This window comes from Tachyglossus aculeatus, chromosome 22 (assembly GCF_015852505.1).
Source record: "Tachyglossus aculeatus isolate mTacAcu1 chromosome 22, mTacAcu1.pri, whole genome shotgun sequence".
NCBI lineage: Eukaryota > Metazoa > Chordata > Mammalia > Monotremata > Tachyglossidae > Tachyglossus > Tachyglossus aculeatus.
Window position 1 is genome coordinate 38,547,987 of NC_052087.1, and position 25,818 is coordinate 38,573,804.

The following is a 25,818-nucleotide window of genomic DNA, read 5'->3' on the forward strand; positions in this document are numbered from 1 at the left end:
TATACAAGTGACCACACGCCTTCCATACATTTTCTTTTCACCACACATTTGGTTAATTGTAGAAGCAATTGTAGAAGCACTGGTTGAAGAAGCAGCGTGGCTCAGTGGAAAAGAGCATGGGCTTTGGAGTCAGAGTTCATGGGTTCTAATCCCGGCTCCGCTGCTTGTCAGCTGTGTGACTTTGGGCAAGTCACTTAACTTCTCTGTGCCTCATTTACCTCATCTGTAAAATGGGGATTAAGACTTTGAGCCCCCCCGTGGGATAACCTGATCACCTTGTAACCTCCCCAGCGCTTAGAACAACGCTTTGCACATAGTAAACGCTTAATAAATGCCATTATTATCATTATTATTAATTCCATAGTGGACAGGTCGAGGTAGGCTTTCTTATTCAAACCATCGCATTTATACCAGCCAGATATATTCCAAATATATCAAGATGATTTTTTTGTATTTGATTTGCTTATATATATCTGGCTTTATACCAGCCAGATATATTCCAAATATATCAAGATGATTTTTTTTGTATTTGATTTGCTTATATACCTCTTTTACCAATTTAGCCAAATTTAATGCAGTAGAATTTTAGAAATAATGATTAAATCACCACCCCTACAGTTATTCCTAGGCTTGGAGAACAATGGCAAATTCACTCCCAATTATCACCATTGTAGTTTCTAGAGGGAGGTGCCTTAGATTGAGGAGGGCAGCCATTCACTGCCATTCACTGAGAAGGAGGCAACCCTTTGCTGGAGGAAGGTACCTACTCTCGAAGGAATTCCCTTTTGACCTCCCAAACTGACATCTCTGGCCCTGAAGGCAAATTGGTTAAGTTTCCTACCCCCAAGCCTTAACTTGCAAATTTGTTGCAAGTTACTGGGTGATTTCATGAACAGGTGAGAGAAGGGAGAAGAATTAAAAACCCCAGGCCAATAAAATGACTCTCAATCTGCGGAGCTACCCAGATTCATCTAGGAATTTATCTTAAATGAACAATACACGTTTTCACATCGGCCAACTAATTAAAACATAACTCATCCTAAACACACTTTCACACGGACGCAGTGGTAAAGCCAACCGCCCCCCTTCCTCCGTATCAATCAAGATGTTAATTTCCAACCACCTTCAGGACAAATGCCTAAATCTTTCTTCGTTCCTGCTCCACCCACAGACATATACATAACCTTTCTATAGACCTCACCTCAAATCTCAACTACTTGGTGTTCTCAGAATGTCCTCCATTCTATGCACACAAAATACCAGGGGAATTTGCTCATTCAATCATTTCAACTCCCAAAGCAGAACGCTCTACACGATAACTCTCCCACTCAAAGAGGAGGGTGTGCCCAATCCCACATTCACACAATGTTTTCAGTACTTTACAACAGAACAGAGAGGTTTTCTGGGCGTTAAGAATCAGCTTCCAGCACACACAGATCTCTCACGTAAGAATAATAATGATGGCATTTGTCAAGCGCTTACTGTGCCAAGCACTGTTCTAAGCGCATGAATGTTTTGGTGCCTGCAACTTAAAACTAGATAACTTGGTTAGTGCTTGTTTAATGTCGTGGGATTATTCCATAGGAAGGCACCAATCCTTCCCTGCTGGCTCCAGTGGCTCCCCCGAGTCAAGTGCGCCGTGAGGTCCAGAGGTCACGACTTTGACCATGTCCACCCCTGGACCCAAGTCCAGGCGGCTGCTTTCCTGTGGACTCACATCCACCTGGCCGGCTGGCCCACCTCGAGGTTTTCCATCCCTGATCCGCAAAGAATTCAATCAGCCTCCCAGCTCTCTGTTGCCTATCGCCAATCCCGTCCTCATTGCCATTTATGTCACCAGGGCCCGGAAGACGGGTGACAATAAGTACAATCAGTCATCCTATCCCGACTGGATTACTGCATCAGCCTCCTTTCTGATCTCCCAACCTCCTTTCTCTCCCCGCTTCAGTCTATACTTCACTCTGCTGCCTGGATCATCTTTCTAAAGAAACCTTTTGGGAATGTCACCCCCCTCCTCAAAAATCTCCAGTGATTGTCTATCAATCTCTGTATCTAGCAAAAACTCCTCACTACTGGCTTCAAAGCTCTCCATCACTTTGCCCCCTCCTACCTCACCTCCCTTCTCTGCTCTATGGCCCAGCCCACACACTCGGCTCCTCTGCTGCTAACCTCACTGCCTCAATTCTCGCCTGTCCTGCTGTCGACCCCAGGCCCACGTCCTACCCCGGAATGCCCTCTCGCCTCACATTCATCCATTCATTCAATCATATTTATTGAGCGCTTACTGTGTGCAGAACACTGTACTGAGCGCTTGGGAAGTACAAGTTGGCAACATCTGCCAAACAATCACAATTCCCCCCTTCAAAGCCCTACTGAAGGCTCACCTCTTCCAGGAGGCCTTTCCAGATTTAGCCCCCCTTTTCCTCAGCTCCACCCCCCCACATCGCCCCGACACGCTCCCACAGCACTTGTGTATATATGTACATATCTATAATACTACTTATATTGATGCTATTGATGCCTGTTTACTTGTTTTGATGACTATCTCCCTCCTTCTAGACTGTGAGCCCGTTGTGGGCAGGGATTGATTCTCTTTGTTGCTGAATTGTACTTTCTCCAAGCGCTTAGTACAGTGCCCTGCACACAGTAAGTGCTCAATAAATAATGATTGAATGAACTCTCTGGCCCATGCTCTATCGACTACACTATGCTGTAGATGGTAAGGTCCTTATGGGTGAGGATCAAGTCTTCCAACTCTGTTGTATTGTACTTTCCCAAGCGCTTGGTACAGTGCTCTGTACACGGTGAGCGCTCCATAAGTACCCTTGATTGCATGTGCGGGTGACTGGGTAAGAGGGCACGGGAGAGTCTGTTCCGGGCTTTCCAAGGATGTGAGCCACTTTCTGGAACCAGAAGTCATCATCATCAACATCAATCGTATTTATTGAGCGCTTACTGTGTGCAGAGCACTGGACTAAGCACTTGGGAAGTACAAGTTGGCAACATATAGAGACAGTCCCTACCCAACAGTGGGCTCACAGTCTAAAAGGGGGAGACAGAGAACAAAACCAAACATACTAACAAAATAAAATAAATAGAATAGATATGTACAAGTAAAATAAATAAATAGAGTAATAAATATGTACAAACATATATACGTATATACAGGTGCTGTGGGGAAGGGAAAGAGGTAAGATGAGGGGGATGTAGACAGGGACGAGGGGGAGAGGAAGGAAGGGGCTCAGTCTGGGAAGGCCTCCTGGAGGAGGTGAGATCTCAGTAGGGCCTTGAAGGGAGGAAGAGAGCCAGCTTGGCGGATGGGCAGAGGGAGGCCATTCCAGGCCCGGGGGATGACGTGGGCCGGGGGTTGATGGCGGGACAGGCGAGAACGAGGCACGATGAGGAGCTTAGCGGCGGAGGAGCTGAGGGTGAGGGCTGGGCTGTAGAAGGAGAGAAGGGAGGTGAGGTAGGAGGGGGCGAGGTGATGGACAGCCTTGAAGCCCAGGGTGAGGAGTTTCTGCCTGATGCGCAGATTGATTGGTAGCCACTGGAGAGTTTTGAGGAGGGGAGTAACATGCCCAGAGAGTTTCTGGACAAAGACAATCCGGGCAGCAGCATGAAGTATGGATTGAAGTGGGGAGAGTCATGAGAATGGGAGATCAGAGAGAAGGCTGATACAGTAGTCCAGACTGGCTAGGATGAGAGCTTGAACAAGCAGGGTAGCGGTTTGGATGGAGAGGAAAGGGCGGATCTTGGCAATGTTGCGGAGCTGAGACAGGCAGGTTTTGGTGACGGCTTGGATGTGAGGGGTGAAGGAGAGAGCGGAGTCGAGGATGACGCCAAGGTTGCGGGCTTGTGAGACGGGAAGGATGGTAATGCCATCAACAGTGATGGGAAAGTCAGGGAGAGGGCAGGGTTTGGGAGGGAAGACAAGGAGTTCAGTCTTGGACATGTTGAGTTTTAGGTGGCGGGCAGACATCCAGATGGAGATGTCCTGAAGGCAGGAGGAGATGTGAGCCTGGAGAGAGGGGGAGAGAGCAGGGGCAGAGATGTAGATCTGGGCGTCATCAGTGTAGAGATGATAGTTGAAGCCGTGGGAGTGAATGAGGTCACCAAGGGAGTGCGTGTAGATGGAGAACAGAATGGGACCAAGCACTGAACCTTGGGGAACCCCCACAGTAAGGGGATGGGAGGGGGAGGAGGAGTCTGTGAAGCCAAGGTTGGATAGCATGTTGAGGAGAAAGGGGTGGTCTACAGTGTCGAAAGCAGCTGAGAGGTCGAGGAGGATTAGGATAGAGTAGGAGCCATTGGATTTGGCAAGCAGGAGGTCATTGGTGACCTTTGAGAGGGCAGTTTCCGTGGAATGTAGGGGACGGAAGCCAGATTGGAGGGGGTTGAGGAGAGAGTCGGCATTGAGGAATTCGAGGCAGCGGGTGTAGACAACTCGTTCAAGGAGTTCAGTGCTCTGGACACAGTAGGCGCTCAATAAATACAATTGCTTGATTGATTGGTATGTACCAGGATTCAGTGCTGCTGACTTATGCTGATTCATGTGGGCCCCATGCGCTACACAATTTCCCCAGAACCGTCTATGTTGCTTGGGGCCTTCACTTAAAATCCACTTCTTAAAATACACAAATATAACTAGAACATAATTCCTCCCACACTCACTAAATCTAGAGTTAATGCCTACTAAGTGTTTTTTTTGCGTATATAAGATGTAAAACCTTCACTAGAAAGTAATTGTTTTCACCCTAGGCTTATAACAACCACAACCACTATAACTACCTATAACCCATTTTTCTTAACCCATGCAAGTATGCATGTTGCATCATAAGCGGATCATCCTCCCTCCAAGGGACGGGGCTATTCAAGCCTTCTCCAGATAGTCTTGTTCCTAACTTTAGATTCTTTAATTTGGACTTCCTGTCACTCAAGGAGGTTCCAGGATATTTCCTGGTCTGGAAAGCTCCTGATCCGGCCCAGACTGGTTGATAACTCATGATCGGTTCTGCCGGATGTTTTCTTCACCATCCAGCCTGTAGGTCGGTGGGGTTTCGAACTTCCCGGGACTTGGCAATTCCCCTCTTACAAGCACCAAATCTGTTTCTTTGGGATGGTCCAATTCCAAGCCCAGACCAAAGTAGGTTTCTCCCTTGGTCCCGGACCCAATTGTTCACCTCAGGGAAGCAGCGTGGCCTCGTTGGGCTGGGGAGTCAGAGGACCTGGGTTCTAATCCCAACTCTGCCACTTGAATGCTGTGTGACCTTGGGCAAGTCATTTTACTCCAATGTGCCTGTTACCCCAATTTGTAAAATGGATATTAAGACTGTGAGCCCCATGTGGAACAGGAACTGTGTCCAACCTGGTTATCTTATATCTACCTCAGTGCTTAGTACAGTGCTTGGCACATATAGAAGAAGCAGCGTGGCTCAGTGGAAAGAGCACAGGCTTTGGAGTCAGAGGTCATGGGTTCAAATCCCGGCTCCGCCAATTGTCAGCTGTGCGACTTTGGTTAAGTCACTTAACTTCTCTGTGCCTCAGTTCCCTCATCTGTAAAATGGGGATTAAGACTGTGAGCCCCACGTGGGACAACCTGATCACCTTGTATCCCCCCAGCGCTTAGAACAGTGCTTTGCACATAGTAAGCGCTTAACAAATACCATCATCATTATTATTATTAAATAGTATGCACTTAACAAATATCATAAAAAAATCTCCCATCAAAGTTTTATTGTCCCTTAGATGGCCCTGCTTCCACTGTCTACTGTACAATTTTCTAATGCTCTCACTCCCTTGTATGTTAGGGAAGCAGCGTGGCTCAGTGGAAAGAACCTGGGCTTTGGAGACAGAGGTCATGGGTTCAAATCTCAGCTCCGCCAATTGTCAGCTATGTGACTTTGGGCAAGTCACTTCACTTCTCTGTGCTTCCGTTACCTCATCTGTAAAATGGGGATTAAGACTGTGAGCCCCCCATGGACAACCTGATCACCTCGTTACCTCTCCGGCTCTTAGAACAGTGCTTTGCACATAGTAAGCCCTTAAGAAATGCCATCATTATTATGTTCTTCAATCCCAGTTTTCACTCACACCCCTTTACTTTTTCCTTCAGAGTCAGTCAATCAGTGGTATTTACTGAGCACCCCATCGCGTGCTGGTGATAATAAGAATCGTGCTTTTTGGGAAATGCTTACTCTATGTCAAGCATTGTGTCAAGCCCTGTGCAAAGCGTTGAACTAGGTTCAATCAGATCAGCCCCAATCTACAAGGAAGTGCCCACATGGCACCAGGCCTTTGGATTAAGGGGTGGGGAGGCAAGGAGCAGCAATGGGGCTGGGGAGAGGCTGGGCTGGGATCGGGGGCTGGGATGGGAAGGATTGGGTTGCAATTTGAGCAAATGTTTGCATTTCACATTTATGAAATGAATGACAAATGAAACGGCATTTTACATTTATGGCTATTTGAGTTGTTACATATTCACCCCACTCCCGACCCCACAGCACGACAGAATGACCTGGGTTCTAATCCCCGCTCTGCCTCTCTTCTGCTGCATGACTTTGGACAAGTCACTTCACTTCTCTGCGCCTCAGTTACCTTATCCAGAAAAAGGGGATTAAGATGGGGAGCCCCATTGAGGCAGTGACCGTCCAACCGATTTGCTTGTATCAATCCCAATGCTTAGTACAGTGCCTGGAACATAGTAAGTGCTTAACAAATGCCACCATTATTATTATTATTAGCTGGAATTAGCACCTTGAGTATCTTTCAAACAAGTCTTATCTCTCCATTTCCTGGCCCAGGCCACAATCTGCGCCCTGATTATTTCCCACATGGACTGACCGTTCCTTGCCAGCCATTCTGAAATGCTGCTGCCTAAGTCATCTTGTCTCATCTGCCATGTCATTGCCTTCATGAAAACTCACAATGGGCCCCCATCTCTTTAGACTCCTTTCAGCTGGTCAAAGTTCCTCTCCAGCCAGCCAGGTTGCAGAGCCTCTTGCGGCCTCATGTTCCATTCTTTCCCTCCACATTGCCCAGGAGAACTCCCAGCCTTCCCCGTTGTTTTGTCTTTTTTTTAATTTGTTAAGCGCTTACTATGTGTCAGGCCCTGTACTAAGTGTTGGGATAGATACAAGCTAATCAGTCCATGTCCCACATGGGGCTCAAATTCTTAATCCCCATTTTACAGATGGGGTAAATGAGGTACAGAGAAGTGACGTGACTTGCCCAAGGTCACACAGCAGACAAGTTGCAGAGCCAGTATTAGAACCCAGGTCCTTCTGACTCCCAAGTCCGTGCTGTAGGCTACACTGCTTCTCTGCTACTCTCAGTATGGCAAAGAATAGGGTACTTTTATGAGGGACACTCCAGGGAGAGACAAGAAGTGAAGGCAGTTCCAAAGGCCTGGAGCAGAGGAACTGAGTTTATAGGAGGCTCATTTGTAGATGACAAATAATATTAATGACTGTTGTTTGATAAACAATCGGTGGTATGAATCGAGAATGTACCATGTTCCTTAGCTATCTTCTCCCACAGTTTCGCCCTCAACTTTGGCCTTATCTTGCAGATGGTGTCACCTCGGCTTTTTGCCCATCGATGAGGGTGAAGGTAAGGAAGAAGGTAAAAGCAATACTGAGGGTGAAGGTAAGAGGTGGAGGTAAAGGAGAAACTTTGGGAGGAGAGAAGGGCAGAGGAGAAAAGGGAGAAGTTGGGGAAGGTAAAGGCAGAGGAGGTAAGGGAGAAGCTTAAATGAAGAGGAGGTAGAGGAGACACTGGGAGAAGATAAAGCTAATGAGGTAAGGGAGAAGCTGTGAGTTAAGATTAAAATCTCCCATCTTTCCCAGCAATATCTCAGGAGGAGATCCGCATTCTCTCAAAATCCACCCCCCTACCTGTACATTCAGCCCCATCCCTTCACACTTCATCAAAGCACTTGCCCCCTCCCTTCTTCCTGACTGCCATCTTCAACTGTTCATTCTCCAATGGCTTTTCCCCACTGCTTTCAAACATGCTCATATCTCCCCTAACCTAAAAAAACCCCCTCCTTTGACTCCACATCTCCCTCCAGCTATTGCCCCATCTCCTTCCTACCATTTCTCTCTAAACTTCTTGAGTGAGTTGTCTACACCCGCTGTCTCAGTTTTCTCTCCTCCAGTTCTCTCCTTGACCCCCTCCAATCTGGAGATTAAGACTGTGAGCCCCATGTGGGACATAGACTATGTCCAACCTGATTAGCTTGAATCTACCTCAGCGGTTAGTACAGTGCCTGGCACATAGCGCTTAACAATACCATAAAAAAGGGGCAAAGATAAGGGCAAAAGTAAGCGTGAAGGTGAGGGCAAAGGTAAAGAAAAAGCTGAGAGAGAAAGTGAAGGCAAAGAAATGGCAGAGCTGAGGGTGAATCTAAAGACAAAGTTGTTAGTGAAGGTTAGGGCAAAGTAAGGTCCAAGGTAAGAAACAAAGAGAAACATGAAGCTAAGGGCAATAATAATAATAATTATTAGCTCATAGCAAGTGCTTAATAAATGCCATTATTATTAATAATGGTATTTGTTAAGTGCTTACTATGTGCAAAGAACTGTTCTAAGCGCTGAGGTTGATACAAGGTACTCAGGTTGTCCCACATGGGGCTACAATCTTCGTCCCCATTTTATAGATGAGGTAACTGAGGCACAGAGAAGTTAAGTGACTTGCCCCAGATCACACAGCTGGTAAGTGGTGGAGTAATAGTAAGAGTGAAGTCAAGGGTGAAGGGGAGGGCAAAGTAAGGGTGAAGGTGGGGATGAAGAAGAAAGAGAAGTAAGAGTGAAGCTGAGGGCTAAGCTAAAGGCAAAGGAAAGGGCAAGGCCAAGAGTAAAGGTACGGTTAAAGCTGAGGGAAAAACCGAGGGCAAAGGTGAGGACAACGTAAAGACAAAAATAGGAGCAAAACTGAGGGAAAAGCCAAGAATGAATGTGTGGGCAAGCCTGTAGGTAAAGGCAAGGATGGAGGTAAGGGCAAAGTAAGGCCAAAATAATAATAATAATAATGGCATTTATTAAGTGCTTACTATGTGCAAAGCACTGTTCTAAGTGCTGGGGAGTTTAGGCAAGTCACTTAACTTCTCTGGGCCTCAGTTCCCTCATCTGTAAAATAGGGATTAAAACTGTGAGCGCCTCATGGGACAACCTGATTACCTTGTAACCTCCCCAGTGCTTAGAACAGTGCTTTGCACATAGTAAGCACTTAACAAATACCATTATTATTATTATTATTATTATTGACTTCACCCTCAGCTTTGCCCTCAGTTCCATCCTTATCTTTTGTCCTCAACTTTGCCTTTGCTTTGCCCTTGGGTTTGAGTTTGGTTTTGCCTTTGCTCTCAGCTTCACCCTTACCTTTACTCTCAGCTTCATCTTTACTGTTGCCCTTAGGGTGTGTGGAGATAAAGGGTAGAGATTGGTGTGCCCTGGTCCAGGGGTGGGTTTGGGATTTATTTTATTTTTTGGGGGTGGAGGGGTGGAGGGGGAATCATATAAAACAGGGACATTGTAAGAGGGAAACTCTTTGTGAGAATGAAGCTCAGCCCCCAGTAAATGTTCGATCTGACTGCGACACTGGAAGCCAGGCCTGGCCCCTTAAACATTTTTTTTGAAATAATATTTAATAATAATGGCATTTGTTAAGCACTTACTATATGCAAAGCACTGTTGTAAGCGCTGGGGGGATACAAGGTGACCACGTTGTCCTACGTGGGGCTCACAGTCTTAATCCCCATTTTACAGATGAGGTAACGGAGGGCCAGAGAATAATAATAATAATAATAATGACATTTATTAAGCGCTTACTATGTGCAAAGCACTGTTCTAAGCGCTGGAGAGGTTACAAGGTGATCAGGTTGTCCCATGGGGGGGCTCACAGTCTTCATCCCCATTTTACTGATGAGGTAACTGAGGCACAGAGAAGTTAAGTGACTCGCCCAAAGTCACATGGCTGACAATAGGCGGAGCCAGGATTTGAACCCATGACCTCTGGCTCCCAAGCCTGTGCTTTTTCCACTGAGCCACGCTGCTTCTCACAGGGAAGTGAAGTGACTTGCCCAAGGTCACACAGCAGACACGTGGGGGAGCCGGGACTAGAACCCATGACCTCTGACTCCCAAGCCCGTGCTCTTTCCACTGAGCCACGCTGCTATTTGTTAAACACTAAGTGTCACGCACTGTACTAAGAGCTGGAGTAGATACAAGCTAATCACTTTTGTACATACCTGTAATTTTATTTATTTATGTTGATGTCTGTCTCCCCCACTCTAGACTGTAAACTTGTTGTGGGCAGGGAATGTGACTATTTTTGTAATGAACTCTCCCAAGCGCTTAGTACAGTGCTGTGCACACAGTAAGTGTTCAGTAAATACGACTGAATGAATGAATCAATACAGTCCATGTCCTACGCAGGGCTTACAGTCTTACATTTTACAGATGAGGTAACTAAGGCACAGAGAACTTAAATGACTTGCCCAAGGTCACACAGCAGACAAGGGGCAGATCTTTTAGAGATGTATTTATCTATCTGAGCGATATTTGTGTTTGAGAAGAAGCGTGGCCCAGTGGATAGAGCCCGGGCTTTGGAGTCAGAGGTCATGGGTTCAAATCCCTGCTCCCCCAATTGTCAGCTGTGTGACTTTGGACAAGTCACTTAACCTCTCTGTGCCTCAGTTCCCTCATCTGTAAAATGGGGATTAAGACTGTGAGCCTCATGTGGAACAGCACTAAGACTGTGAGCCTCCTGTGGGACAACGTGATTGCCTTGTAGCCTCCCCAGCGCTTAGAACAGTGATTTGCACATAGTAAGCACTTAATAAATGCCATCATTATTATTATTATTATTATCTGGTATTAAAGCCCAGGACCTCTGGGTCCTTGGAGATGCATTCTCTCCTTCAGGCTGCTTAGACAATAAGAATAAATTGCTGCTCAGAATGTGGGCACAGAGCTCCCATCCAGCGCTTAGTACAGTGCCTGGCACATGGTAAGTGCTTAAGAAATACCATCATTATTACTATGTATGGAGCTTGAAATAATAATAATAATTATGGTATTTGTTAAGCGCTTACTATGTGTTAAGCACTGTTCTAAGCACTGGGGTAGGTATAGGGTAATCAGGTTGTCCCACTGGGGCTCACAGTCTTAATCCCTATTTGATTTATGAGGTAATAATAATAATAATAATGGTATTTGTTAAGCGCTTACTATGTGCAAGGTACTGTTCTAAGCGCTGGGGAGGTTACAAGGTGATCAGGTTGTCCCACGTGGGGCTCACAGTTTTAATCCCCATTTTACAGATGAGGGAACTGAGGCACTGAGAAGTTAAGTGACTTGCCCAAAGTCACCCAGCTGACAGTTGGCAGAGCCAGGATTTGAACCCATGACCTCTGACTCCAAAGCCCAGGCTCCCCAGGCTCTTTCCACTGAGCCACACTGCTTCTCAGGTAGGTAACTGAGGCACAGAGAAGTTAAGTGACTTGCCCAAGATCACAGAACAGACAAGTGGCAGAGCCGGGATTAGAACCTACCTCCTCTGACTCCCAACCCCGGGCTCTTTCCACTAAGCCACGCTGCTTCTCAAACACAAATATTGCTCAGATAGATAAATACATCTCTAAAAGGTGTCTAGTTCACACCCTGGGGAATTTACTCACTTGATCCCCTCCCCATCTCCCCCGCCACCCTACTCCTTTCCCCTCCCCACAGCACTTGTGTATATTTGTACATATTTATTACTCTATTTGTTAATGATGTGTATATAGCTATAATTTATCTATCTTGATGGTATTGACGCCTGTCTACTTCTTCTGTTGTCTGTCTCCCCCCTTCTAGACTGTGAGCCCGTTGTTGGGTAGGGATTGTCTCTGTTGCCAAATTGTACTTCCCGAGCGCTTAATACAGGGCTCTGCACACAGTAAGCGTTCAATAAATACGAATGAAGAATGAATAAATGATTTAATGAAGAATGAATGAACGAACGAACGAATAAATGTTGCCATTCATATGTTGCCAACTTGTACTTCCCAAGCGCTTAGTACAGTGCTCTGCACACAGTAAGCGCTCAATAACTATGATTGATGGATTGATTGAATGAACTCCCCCTCGTCCCCCTCTCCATCCCCCCATCTTACCTCCTTTCCTTCCCCACAGCACCTGTATATATGTTTGTACATATTTATTACTCTATTTATTTCTTTATTTATTTTACTTGTACATATCTATTCTATTTATTTTATTTTGTTAGTATGTTTGGTTTTGTTCTCTGTGTCCCTTTTAGACTGTGAGCCCACTGTTGGGTAGGGACTGTCTCTATATGTTGCCAACTTGTACTTCCCAAGCGCTTAGTCCAGGGCTCTGCACACAGTAAGCACTCAATAAATACGATTGATTTATTGATTGATTAATTGATTGATTCTACAGCCCAGCCCGCACCCTCCGCTCCTCCGCCGCTAATCTCCTCACCGTCCCTCGTTCTCGCCTGTCCCGCCATCGACCCCCGGCCCACGTCATCCCCCGGGCCTGAAATGCCCTCCCTCCGCCCACTCGCCAAGCTAGCTCTCTTCCTCCCTTCAAGGCCCTACTGAGAGCTCACCTCCTCCAGGAGGCCTTCCCAGACTGAGCCCCTTCCTTCCTCTCCCCCTCGTCCCCCTCTCCATCCCCCCATCTTACCTCCTTCCCTTCCCCACAGCACCTGTATATATGTATATATGTTTGTACATATTTATTACTCTATTTATTTATTTATTTATTTTACTTGCACATATCTATTCTATTTTGTTAGTATGTTTGGTTTTGTTCTCTATCTCCCCCTTTTAGACTGTGAGCCCACTGTTGGGTAGGGACTGTCTCTATGTGTTGCCAATTTGTACATCCCAAGCGCTTAGTACAGTGCTCTGCACATAGTAAGCACTCAATAAATACGATTGATTTATTGATTGATTGATTGATTGCGAGCCCACTGTTGGGTAGGGATTGTCTCTATATGTTGCCAACTTGTACTTCCCAAGCGCTTGGTACAGTGCTCTGCACACAGTAAGCGCTCAATAAATACGATTGATTGATTGCACACAGTAAGCGCTCAATAAATACGATTGATTGATTGATTGATTGATTGTAAGCCCACTGTTGGGTAGGGACTGTCTCTATTATGTTGCCAACTTGTACTTCCCAAGCGCTTAGTACAGTGCTCTGCACACAGTAAGCGCTCAATAAATACGATTGATTGATTGATTGCACACAGTAAGCGCTCAATAAATACGATTGATTGATTGACTGATTGATTGAATGAATGAATGAATGAATGAATGAATGAATGAATGAATGAATGGAATTCCTACGGGGAAGTTTCCTTTTGTGCGCCGGCCTTTCTTCTCCTGCACCGCCTCCTCTCGGCCGTGGGGTGGCGCCCTCCTTCCCGGCCTCTTGCGCCCGGCTCCAAGTCCCCTGTGGGCAGCGTCTCCGCTTTGGGGGGCGGGGCTTAAGGAGATAAAGGCTCGCGATTGGTGGACCTTGGCCGAGGGGGGCGGGGCTTACGTTTGACAATGGTCGGGCGGGGGCGAGGGGAGACGGGGAAGAAAACCATAGAAAATAGCGACGTTGGAAGAAGGGCCCGGGATGGATGGGCTTCCCGTGCCGGGGCCGGGGAACTCTATGGTGCTTGGGAGGACTCGGGCCCTGTGGCGACTGGAGCCGTGTGGAGGGGAGGAGGTGAGGCGACAGGTGGGCCAGGGGGCACTGGGTGGGGGCGGTTGGAGAGGAGGTGGGCTTCCTGGGGGAGCTGGGGTGAGCAGGGGAGGCTGAGGAGGGAGGACTGGATGAGGGGGCAAAAAGGACAGGCCCTGAGGCAGGAGGGCAAAGGCTTCTGGGAGTTTCTCCTCAGCCCTGAGGTGACTGAGAACTGGACCCCCCCTAGGACCATCCCAACCTCATTTTCTTCCCCTCCCACAGCAGGACCATGGCAGTTAAGAATGAGCCGGCCCTGCTGGACTACATCAAGGTGACGCTGAAGTGTGAGAAGGTGGAAGAAGAGGCGGTGATGGCCCCTCATGGCCCCAACCCCGCCGCCCCTGAATCCTTCTGCTTGGCATCCAGCAAGGCCAAGAAAGAGCCCGTGATCCAGGAGCCCCAGGGCATTGGTAAGAAGAGGGGGGCCGGACCCTTAAACCTTCCTCAGTTCGTCACACTCTCTTTTAATAATAATGATGACGTCTGTTAAGCGCTTATTATGTGCGAAGCACCGCTCTAAGCGCTGGGGAGGATACACGGTGATTATAGTAATAATAATAATGATGGCATTTGTTAAGCGCTTACTATGTGCCAAGCGCTGGGGTAGATACAAAGTAATCAGGTTGTCCCACATGGGGCTCATAGTCTTAATCTCCCTTTTACAGGTGAGGGAACTGAGGCACAGAGAAGTTAAGTGACTTGCCCAAGGTCAGACAGCTGACAAGTGGCGGAGCCGGGATTTGAACCCATGACCTCTGACTCCAAAGCCCGGGCTCTTTCCACTGAGCCACGCTGCTTCTCTTAATGAATGAATGGTGATCAGGTTCTGGGGGGGTCACAGTCTTCATCCCCATTTTACAGATAAGGGGACTGAGGCCCAGAGAAGTGAAGTGGCTTGCCCAAAGTCACGCAGCTGACAAGTGGCGGAGCTGGGATTTGAACCCATGACCTCCGACTCCAAAGCCCGTGCTGTTTCCACTGAGCCACACTGCTTCTCTTAATGAATGAATGAATGATGATCAGGTTGTGGGGGGGGGGGGGTCACAGTCTTCATCCCCATTTTACAGATGAGGGGACTGAGGCCCAGAGAAGTGAAGTGGCTTGCCCAAAGTCACGCAGCTGACAAGTGGCGGAGCCGGCATTTGAACCCATGACCTCTGACTCCCAAGCCCAGGTTCTTTCCACTGAGCCACACTGCTTCTCAGAGCCAGGCTTGTCCTGGCTTTTGACAGAGCCTGGAGAGGTCAGGGGCCTCAGCCTCAGACTTCACCTAGGCAAGAGTCTTTTCTGGGCTTGAACCTTGATCAGTCAGTCAATCAGTCAATCAGAGTTGGGTGACTGCAGTGTAACCGAGTTGGTAGGCACGTTCCATTCATTCAGTCGTATTTATTGAGCGCTTACTGTGTGCGGAAAACTTGGAAAGTACAGTTCAGCAATAAAGAGAGACAGTCCCTTTCTCACACTGGGCTTGCAGTCTAGAAGGGGGATGATAGACATCAAAACAAGTAAACAGCATCAATATAAATAAATAGATTAATATATATATATATATATATATATACACACATCAAAACAAGTACTAGCGTTATCATCAAAAACGTTCTGTGGAAGCAGCATGGCCTAGTGGAAAGAGCACAGCCCGGGAGTCAGAAGGACCTGGGCTCTAATCCTGGCTCCACCATTCAATCAATCAATCAGTCATATTTATTGAGCGCTTACTGTGTGCAGAGCACTGTACATTCATCTGCTGTGTGACCTTGGGCAAGCCACTTCACCAGGACGCAGTTATCTCATCTGTAAAATGGGGATTAAAACTGTGAATCCTATGTGGGACAAGAACTGTGTCCAACTTGATTAGCTTGTGGATACACTACCAGAACAATTTCAGACGGAGGTGGGGAGCTGTGGGAGAGATGTGTCCATGGAATCGCTATGGGTTGGAAACGACAGCATAAGTCAAGACAAGGCCCAAGTGCTTAGTACAGTGCCTGGCGCACGGTATGTGTTTAACAAATACCATAAAAAAATTCAGAATGGTTCAAGTGGAAGCTCCTTGTGGGCGGGGAACATGCACCTTAGTTTGTCTATACTTCCCCAACCCCTAGTACAGTGGGTCCTCAGTAAGTGCTATGGCTACTAGTAGAGACTGATTGAAAATTAGCCTTGGGTATCAAAATCTGTAACTCCAGCTATGCTAGGTATTATAGGTTCCCAAAGGGGAGCTTACAGTCTAAATGAATGGGTCAGGACAGAGTGAAATGCTTTGAGTTCTGGTACAAATGCAGATCTACATCTACACTAGACTGCAGGGAACATGCGAGCAGGGAACATATTTGCCCACTCTGTAGAATTGCACTGTGCACTTAATACAGTGCACTGCACAGAGTAAATGATCAATAAATACCAAGATGATGATGAAGACCCAGACAGGATCCAAGCTCTACTTAATCAGGGATAGCATTCTGGAGGAGGAGCTTTTTGTCTTAAGGCAAAAAACAAATGGAACCCCAGAATAATAATTAATAATTGTGGTACTTGTTAAGCACATACTATGTGCCAAGAAGTTCATTCATTCATTCATTCAATCATATTTATTGAGCGCTTACCATGTGCAGAGCACTGGACTAAGCACTTGGGAAGGACAAGTCGGCAACATATAGAGATGGTCCCTACCCAACAACGGGCTCACAGTTTAGAAGGGGGAGAAGTGTTCTAAGTGCTGGGGTAGATACAAGTTAATCAGGTTAGACACAATCCCTGTCCCACATGGAGCTCACAGTCTTAATCTCCATTTTACAGGTGAGGTAACTGAGACTTAGAGAAGTGAAGTGACTTGCCCAAGGTCACATACAGACGTGGCAGAGCAGGGATTAGAACCCGGTCCTTCTGATTCCCAGGCCCTTGCTCTGTCCACTAATAATAATAATAATAATGGCATTTATTAAGCGCTGACTATGTGTCAAGCACTGTTCTAAGCGCTGGGGAGGTTACAAGGTGATCAAGTTGACCCACGGGGGGCTCACAGTCAACCTATGACCTCTGAATCCAAAGCCCGTGCTCTTTCCACTGAGCCACGCTGTTTCACTAAGCCAAGGTGCTTCTCTATAGGATGTATACAGCTACTATAGGGGCTTGAGTGGATGTGGATAAATTGCCCCAGGCAAGTGTGGTGCTGCCTGGTGAGATGGTTAAGCAGAAGTTGTGGGTAGGGGCATGTGGGGTGATGCTGAGAAGGAGACCAAAGAGTAACCCAAGAGGGATGAACTGATAAGGCAGCCTGGAGAAGATCTTGGAAGTCCAAGATCAAGAGTTGAAATTTACTACCTTGGAAAATTGTGAATCAGTATGGCCTAGTGGATAAAAGCACTGGGTTCCAATCCTGGCTCCACCACTTGCCTGCTGTGTGACCTTGGGCAAGTCATTTAATTTCTCTGTGCTTCAGTTTCCTCAGTTGTAAAATGGGATTAAATTCTGTTCTGCCTCCTACTTGCCAGTGAGCCCCATGAGGGACATGGACTGTGTCCGATGTGATTACCTCGTATCTACCTCGGCACTTAGAACGGTGCTTGACACATAGTAAGTGCTTGCCAAATACCATTATAAAAAAAAAAATAGTCAACCACCTGAAGCAGCCTGGCCCAGGGGAAACAACACAGGCCTAGGAGTCAGAGAACCTGGGTTCTAAGCCGATCTCTGTCATTCATTCATTCATTCAATCGCATTTATTGAGCACTTACTGTGTGCAGAGCACTGTAATAAGCGTTTGGGAAGTACAGATCGGCATTTCAATGAATCAGTGGTATTTATTGGGCACTTACTGTGTGGAGAACACTGTAGTAAGCATTTGGGAAAGTAAATACAATAGAGTTGGTAGATACAATCCCTGCCCATAAGGAGTTTATAGTCCAGAGGGTCGAGTCAGACATTGAAGTAAATTATAGGTAGGGAAAATGGCAGAGTGTAAGGATATATACATAAGTGCTGGGAGGGTATGGATGGAATGAATATCAAGTGCTTAAAGGGTAAAGCCCCTCTCAGCATCGCACCTGGAGAGTTTCCACTACTCTACCAGTCTCGACTATGGGAGGAAGAGTCAAGCAGTGGCTTATCCATTTCATTCATAGATTGTACCTATCCTATTTATTTTATTTTGTTAGTATGTTTGGTTTTGTTCTCTGTCTCCCCCTTCTAGACTGTGAGCCCACTGTTAGGTAGGGACTGTCTCTATATGTTGCCAGCTTGTACTTCCCAAGCGCTTAGTACAGTGCTCTGCACACAGTAAGTGCTCAATAAATATGATTGATTGATTGATTGATTCATACCATATATACATGTATATATGTATATACGTCTGTACATATTTATTACTCTATTTATTTTACTTGTACATATCTATTCTATTTTATTTTGTTAGTATTTTTGGTTTCGTTCTCTGTCTCCCCCTTTTAGACTGTGAGCCCACTGTGGGTAGCAACTGTCTTTGTCTGTTGCCATCTTGTACTTCCCAAGTGCTTAGTACAGTGCTCTGCACACAGTAAGCGCTCAGTAAATACGATTGATCGATTGATTCATAACTCGGGCAGTGGCTAGCGAGTTGAAGGCAATCAGCTACAAGTCAAAACTCCCCTGTGCTGGGCAGCGTTGGAGAGTGGAGAGTGTTGGAGTAGTGGAGAGTGTTGAGGACAGAGACTCAACTTGACTGCGCAGAAGGAGGCAATGGTAAACCACAACCATATTGTTGCCAAGAAAACTCTCTGGATCCACTACCAGAACGATTGCAGATGGAGGTGGGGCGTTCTGGGAGGGATGTGTCTGTGGAGTCGCTATGGGTCGGAGAGGACTCGACGACATAAAAGAAGACAAGGGGTAGAGATCCAAGTGCAGAGGAAGTTGGCAGGGAGGAGAAATGAAGGCTTAGTCACCACTTGCTGGGCAAGTTACTTAATTGAGCGGCAGCATGGCCTAGTGGATAGAGACCTAGCTTGGGAGTCATCAGAGGTTGTGGGTTCCAATTCCGGCTCCGTCACTTGTTAGCTGTGTGACTTTGAGCAATTCACTTAACTTGTTTATGCTTCAGTTACCTCTTCTGTAAAATGGGGATTAAGACTGTGAGCCCCACGTGGGGCAAGCTGATTACCTGTGTGCCCAGCGCTTAGAAGAGTGCTTGGCACATAGTAAGGGCTTAACAAATACCATCATTATTATTATTATTACTAGGCCATGCTACTTCCCCATTTGGTTCCAATCCTGTTCCTGCCACTTTTCTGCTGTACAGTCTTGGGCAAGCCACTAACTTTTCTGTGCCTCAGTTATCTCATTTTTAAAATGGAGATTAAACACCTCCCTCCCTCTTAGATTGTGAACCCCATATGGGACAATGATTGTATCCGATCTACTTAATGCAGAATCTGACAGTACTTGCCACGTAGTGTTTAACAAATGCTATTATTATTATTATTATCAGTAATAATAAGTAATGATGTAATTGGATTTGACCAACTCAGTCCAGCATTCTGTCTTGAGCCATGGCAAAGTCCATCCCAGGTGGTGGCTTCTCCAATAGGGGGAGGGGGGCCATTGGCCCCATGGAAGTGTCACTGAAAGATCGAAACTAATGGCTTCACCCCCATATCTTTTGGGGCAAATTGGGCTAGCTAAAGCTGCCCACCCCATCCCTTGAAGCCATAATGTTGGCTCTGGCTTCTCCCCATCAGTGCACACAGCAGCCATGTACCAATCAATCAGTGGTATATATCGGGCACTCATTCATTCGTTCATTCATTCAATAATATTTATTGAGCACTTACTGTGTGCAGAGCACTGTACTGAGCGCTTGGAAAGTACAAGTTGGCAACAGATAGAGACAATCCCTACCCAGCAATGGGCTCACAGTCTAGAAGGGGGAGACAGACAACAAAACAAAACAAGTAGACAGGCATCAATAGCATCAAAATAGATAAATAGAATTATAGAGGTTCACACATCATTAATAAAATCAAGAGAATAATAACTATGCACAAATATACACAAGTACTGTGGGGCGGGAAAGGGGGTAGAGCAGAGGGAGGGAGTAGGGGTGATGGGGAGGGGACGCTGTCTGTGTGCAGAGCACTATACTAAGTGATTGGGGGAGTGCAATGGAACAGAGTTGGTAAGACTCTCATCCTATCCCGACTGGTCTCATCCTATTCCGACTGGATTACTGCATCAGCCTCCTCTCTGATCTCCCATCCTCCTGTCTCTCCGCACTTCAATCTATACTTCATGCTGCTGCCCGGATCATCTTTGTGCAGAAACGCTCTGGGCATGTTACTCCCCTCCTCAGAAATCTCCAGTGGCTACCAGTGAACCTACGCATCAGGCAAAAACTCCTCACTCTCAGCTTCAGCGCTCTCCATCACCTCGCCCCCTCCTACCTCGCCTCCCTTCTTTCCTTCTCCAGCCCAGCCCTCACTCTCCACCCCTCTGCCACTAACCTCCTCACTCTGCCTCGTTCTCGCCTGTCCCGCCATCGACCCCCGGCCCACATCCTCCCCCTGGCCTGGAATGCCCTCCTTCCGCACATCCGCCAAGCTAGCTCTCTTCCTCCCTTCAAAGCCCTACTGAGAGCTCACCTCCTCCAGGAGGCCTTCCCAGACTGAGCCCCCTCCTTTCTCTCTCCCTCTCCCCCTCCCCATCCCTCCCACCCTACCTCCTTCCCCTCCCCACAGCACCTGTATATGTTTGTACAGATTTATTACTCTGTTTATTTTACTTGCACATATTTACTATTCTATTTATTTTATTTTGTTAATATGTTTTGTTTTGTTGTCTGTCTCCCCCTTCTAGACTGTGAGCCTGCTGTTGGGTAGGGACCGTCTCTGTATGTTGCCAGCTTGTACTTCCCAAGCGCTTAGTACAGTGCTCTGCACACAGTAAGCGCTCAATAAATACGATTGAATGAATGAATAAGACACATTCCCTGCCCACAAGGAGCTTACAGTCTAGTGGGGGAGACAGACATTGCTATAAATTATTATTATTATTATTATTATTGGGGTGGGGGGACACCGACAAGACAGGCATAGGGGCTCCAGAGCTCCTTCCAAGCCTGGAGCTGCCTGTCAAGGCCACTGCTGCTCGATGGGTGACAGCAGCTCATGCAGAGGAGGAAGTGGTCCCAGAAGAGCCTCTCCTTTGCCTCCGCTTAAAGTGAAAAAGTTGGCACCCGGATCACCTGACTGTTAACGGCCCTGTATTGCTCAGGCCTTTCCCCCTCTGGTTCACTCAGATAATAATAATGATAGTATTTGCTAAGCGCTTACTATGTGACAGGCACCCTACTAAGCTCTGGATGGGCCCACCCCCTCAGAAGGGCATGGGACTGAGCCTGGAGGGAGGAAGGGCTTTTGGGAAAGATGAGGAAAGTGACCTGCTCTTCCCCCTGGGGTTACTGTAACCCCCGAGGCAGCGTGGCTCAATGGAAAGAGCACAGGCTTGGGAGTCAGAGGTCATGGGTTCAAATCCCAGCTCCGCCAGTTGCTAGCTGTGTGACTTTGGGCAAGTCACTTAACTTCTCTGGGCCTCAGTTACCTCATCTGTAAAATGGGGATTAAGCATGTGAGCCCCATGTGTCCACCAGATTGATTCGTATCTATCCCAACATTTAGAAGCATGCTTGGCATATAATAAGTGCCTAACAAGTACCATTGTTGCTATTATTTATAATTTTGGTATTTGTTAAGCGCTTACTATGTGCAAAGCATTAGTAGTAATTATTATTATTAGTAGTAATAATAAATGCCACTATTATTATTATTAGTCTCCTTAGGTGTGGGGTGGAAGAGAGAGAAGTGGTTACCCAGGAACCCTGTGAAGGGGAAACTGAGGCTTGGAGGAAGAATTAGACTGCTAGATTGAGGATCCCCTAGGGAGGCCTAGCCCAGGAGAAGACCCAGGCTTATTCTCCTGCCCTCCTGCACTGAGAGATGGGACCCAGAGTTACCGATCCCGAATCCCTTTGGTCCAGAGCAGCTCCACAGTGGCTCAGAGAGAGTAACCAGCTCCTTTCTTTTCCTTCAGCTGGACACCAGGACGAGACCAGGCGGCCTGGACATCGCCAGTTGGAATGGGACACAGGCGGCTATGGAGAGAAGGAGTTGCTGGGGTCCTGGGAGCAAGAATACTTGGTTGGGAGCAGCCCCGGGGGGAGCGGGCGGACACTGTGCCTGGTGTGCGGGGAGAAACTCTCCACCCACTCGGTCCAAGCAGCCAAAGAACACATCCTGGGCCAACACCCACACACGCTGGGCCTCAGCCCCGCGGAGAAGTGCAATATCCTCGAGGCCTGGTGTGATGAGGCAGCCTGGACTTGGGCTGACTCCCCGCCAGCTCCCGGCTCAGGTGCGGGGAGGGCTGGCGGGAATGCTGGGCAGGGTATGAAAGGGCAGAGCTACAGGGGAGCCAGCTGGGATGGGGTGGGGTGCCCCAAAGAGGGATACTCCTCAGTTCTGTTCCCCCCCCAAACCCAGACCTTCCCAAGGGGCCAGCCGAGATCGAAGTCTCCCTCGACCCTGAGGAACAGCCACGTCACCGGAGACGGGCTGCTCGCCCCATGCAGCTTCCTGGTGAGACCCCCTTGGGAAGCCAGGAGAAGAAAGGCAGGGAGGGGGCTGCCGAACAGGCTTTCTGGGTTCCAAGAAGGACCAATGCAGCCATGGAATTCATTCGTTCACTCAGTCGTATTTATTGAGTGCTTACTATGTGCAAAGCAATGAACTAAGCTCCTGGGAGAGTACGGTGCAACAATAAACAGACACATAACCTGCCCACAATGAGCTTGGGTCTGGAATTCTCCCAAAGTGAGCTGGGGGTTGTCCTCTCTTTACAGCTCCCTCCGCTGTGGAGTTGGAGAGCAGGAAGCCACGGGGCCGGAGGTGGGCAGGGCTCCAGGGGCGGGCGGTGGCCAAAAAGAAGAGAGGGAGACCTTCTTGCAAAGCCAGCGTGACCCCTGAGCCGCCAGACCCCGTTCCAGGTGAGAGATGGGATCTGGGTGATAGGGAGGTCTGGGCACTGGAGGAACAGATCCTGTTTTGTAAGAAGGAAGTTAGGTTGATAGGGCAGGGTCCTTGGTTTCAGAATAGGAAATTGGAGAGGAGGGAGACCAGGAGTCCTGAGTTACTGGTTGTTTTGTTTTGTTTTCCATCGATGCCTCTTTTGCTGTACTCCTCACCACACCCCTCTCCAGAGCCAGATGCAGCCCCGGCGGAGATCCGGCTCTTCAGCGACGGCAGCTTCCCCACCGGCTTTACCTTCCGACTCTTCTCCAAGTCCCGACTGGAGTCCCCCAAGGTCAGGGCCTCATTCGAAGCGAAGGGCTGTGCAGAAGAGGGCCCTAGCCAGGCCCAGAGCCCCTTGCCAGGTAAGCTGTGGCTCCAAAAGGGGCCTTGCCTGAGTCTGCTGAGCAGGTCGAGCAGCAGGGAGAGGATGAGGAGATGGGACACAGGTTACAGAGGAATGTGGCTTCTTGAGTAGGTGGGCCTGGATTGCTGGGGAACCACTTCCTTTTTGTCCTGAGGCCCTGCCCCTGGAAGGTGGTCATTGTCTTTTCAAAAGAGCGGCACTCACTCTTTGTGACGCAAAGAGTGACCTAACCCTCTTGCACCTTAAAGTTAATGGGCCATTTTCCACTCCTCCAAGAGGTGTATTGGGGTTCTCCTTCTGGGAACCGCCAATCCTTACTGCTGGCAGGTCCCCTCTTGGCTGAATTTGGAACAAGGAGGCCAAAGTGCTGGTTCAGGGTAGCAGTGTGGCCTAATGGAAAAAGCACGGGCCTGGCAGTCGGAGGACCTGAATTCTAATCCTGCCCATGCCACTTGCCTGCTGGGTGACCTTAGGCAAGTCACTTCCTTGGGCTGCAGTTACCTCATCTGGAAAATGAGAATTTAATCTTCCTCCTTTCTTTTTAGATGGTGAGCCCCAGATGGGTACAGAGACTGTGCCTGACTTGATTGCCTTTTTATCTAACACAGTGGTTAGTAGAGTGCTTAGGGAAACAGTGTGGCCTGGTGGAAAGTGCGCTGGCCTGGGAATCAGAGACTTTGGGTTCTAATCCTGGCTCCGCCAAATGTCTGCTGTGTGATCTTGGGCAAATCACTTAACTTTTCTGTACCTTAGTTCCCTCATCTGTAAAATGAGGATTAAAATGTATTCCCTCCTGCTTAGACTGTGAGCCCCGTGTGAGACTCATCTGTGTCCAACTTGAATATTTTGTATCCACCCCTTGGTACATATTAAACACTTAGCAAATACCATAATTATTATTATCATTACAATGCCTGGAAGATAGTACCATTAAAAAGAAAACTAAAAGCCCCCAAACTTGCAAGGTGGAGGGGCAGGATGGTTGCAGACCCAATTCTTTGTAGGATTGATTCTGGTGTGGGGATCCAGATTGGGGGCCAGGATGTCTGGCTTGTGTAGGGAGAACTGGGGGGCCTGGCTGCTTTTGAGCCTGGGGTGAATAGGGTCAGAACCCCTGGGTTCTAGGACTTGACCAGATTATATGGCCTTGCTCTAATGTTGGCTTATTTTGTCCATTAGGCTCTTTGAGAGCAAGAGACCTCTACAACTTGTTTTGTAAATTCCCCAGAATCCCTAGAAATGTGTTTTACGCAAAGTAAGTTCTTAAAAAATACCACTGATGAGGGCGATGGTTATGGTAATAATTTTTCTTCTCTCTCTGTCTCTCTCCCTCTCCTTTACTCTCCCTTAGCTTCCTCTTCTGGTCTCAGAGGGGCCCTGGGTTTACAGGTGATCCATCTTTGCCTGGATGACTCTTCAACTGGCAGCCTCCTGCAGGGCTGGCCCAATCACCCCCAAGGACCAAAGGGAGTGGGTACATGTGATGCCCTCAGGCTGGCAGGTGGGACTGCCGGCAAATGCTAGCGTGGCGCCAGGTGGGCGTCCAGAGAGAGCATGATGTGTGAGCCCTGCTGATCCCCCTTCCTCCTGTTGGCCGCCAATCACTTCCCCCATCAAGTTGGGCATCGGTGATTGGGTAGGGGCCGAGGGTACCCATTGGGCCCCAGGCAACATCTGCCAGGTGGAGGAGATCAGTGCCCGGGTATAACCCAAGTTGGAAAAGCTAAAGTTGTACATGGAGAGTTGTTGATGTCCAAGAAATTGCGTAGCTTCAGCTGGTTCAGCTTCTCTCCTTTCTGCCCACTTCCTTCCCTTGGCAGAGTGCCTTATCCAGCAGGTGGCCATGGGGCGGAGGGGCAGACCCTAGGTCCCCCACTACCTCAGGGGAATCTCCTTTCACCACATCCCTTTTGCACTCTCCAAGTCGAAGAGGTCTTTATTACCTCCTTCCCCCTCCTCCCCCAGCAGGGAGGGAGATCTCAGGAGCCATGGTGTGGAGAAGAGGAGCCATCATGGGGGTTGTTTGTTGTCCCCCTCCCCGTTTATTCCTCCAGTTCTTGTGTAAATACCTCTTTTGTTGGTAATAAATTATTTTTTTTTAAATGAAGATCGGTGACAGCGTGGACTGTACAAGGTTCCGGAAAGAGAAAGGGAACTGGGCTGGGAGGGACATGGTTATTGCCCTTTCCGTCTCTACCTTATGGAAAATGAGAAGGGTAGAGCTGTTCAGTAGTATGATCAGAGCAAACTGAATATAACTGCTTCCTGCAGAACTGCAGACAGTTGTATGCCACCCCAACCCCGTGAGTTGGAGTTAGGACCAGTTCAGTCTAGGACTCCCCTTGTTGGTTCCCTTTCATTGGCATTTGCCCTTAAGGGATCTGGAATGGCACAGGTTGAGCCCAGTTTATTCATTCAATCGTATTTATTGAGCACCTACTGTCTGCAGAGCACTGTATTAAGCGCTTGGGAGAGGACAGTGTAACAATAAACAGACATATTTCCTGCACACAACGAGCTTACAGTCTAGAGGGGGGAGACTGTAACGTGGGTGAGTTGGTGTCTCATGCTGCCATTTGGAGGCTCCAGGACTGGGCTAAGTAGGTGGAAAGGGTTGGGAGGATTGTGTCCTTATCTCTGAACAATGTAGTTTCCCAATACCCTCTGG

The 25,818-nt window shown here is 47.9% G+C and overlaps 1 protein-coding gene across 7 annotated transcripts; it reads left to right on the plus strand.

The window, feature by feature from the left end:
- Positions 1 to 11,440: 11,440 nt before the first annotated feature.
- On the plus strand, positions 11,441 to 25,257 carry SPINDOC (spindlin interactor and repressor of chromatin binding). 7 transcript variants are annotated; one of them, XM_038764489.1, is made up of 8 exons: positions 11,441 to 11,467; positions 13,971 to 14,158; positions 21,810 to 22,130; positions 22,259 to 22,354; positions 22,618 to 22,761; positions 22,975 to 23,148; positions 24,502 to 24,651; positions 25,116 to 25,257. In XM_038764489.1, exons 2-8 carry the CDS (start codon positions 13,978 to 13,980, stop codon positions 25,232 to 25,234), a joined length of 1,185 nt encoding a protein of 394 aa, XP_038620417.1. In that variant the 5' UTR covers positions 11,441 to 11,467; positions 13,971 to 13,977; the 3' UTR covers positions 25,235 to 25,257. The 7 variants fall into 7 exon arrangements, with proteins under 7 accessions (XP_038620417.1, XP_038620411.1, XP_038620412.1 ...); XM_038764483.1 differs by lacking the exon at positions 11,441 to 11,467 and adding an exon at positions 13,631 to 13,730; XM_038764484.1 differs by lacking the exon at positions 11,441 to 11,467 and adding an exon at positions 13,631 to 13,730 and having other exon boundaries at positions 25,119 to 25,257.
- The last annotated feature ends 561 nt before the right edge of the window (positions 25,258 to 25,818 follow it).

Bases quoted from the DNA above. Each gene is read 5' to 3' on its own strand.
- SPINDOC (XM_038764483.1), top strand. From the start codon at position 13,642: ATGGGCTTCCCGTGCCGGGGCCGGGGAACTCTATGGTGCTTGGGAGGA. The intron at 14,159-21,809 runs GTAAGAAGAGGG...CTTTTCCTTCAG, and splicing joins CCAGGAGCCCCAGGGCATTG to CTGGACACCAGGACGAGACC. The intron at 22,355-22,617 runs GTGAGACCCCCT...CTCTCTTTACAG, and splicing joins TCGCCCCATGCAGCTTCCTG to CTCCCTCCGCTGTGGAGTTG.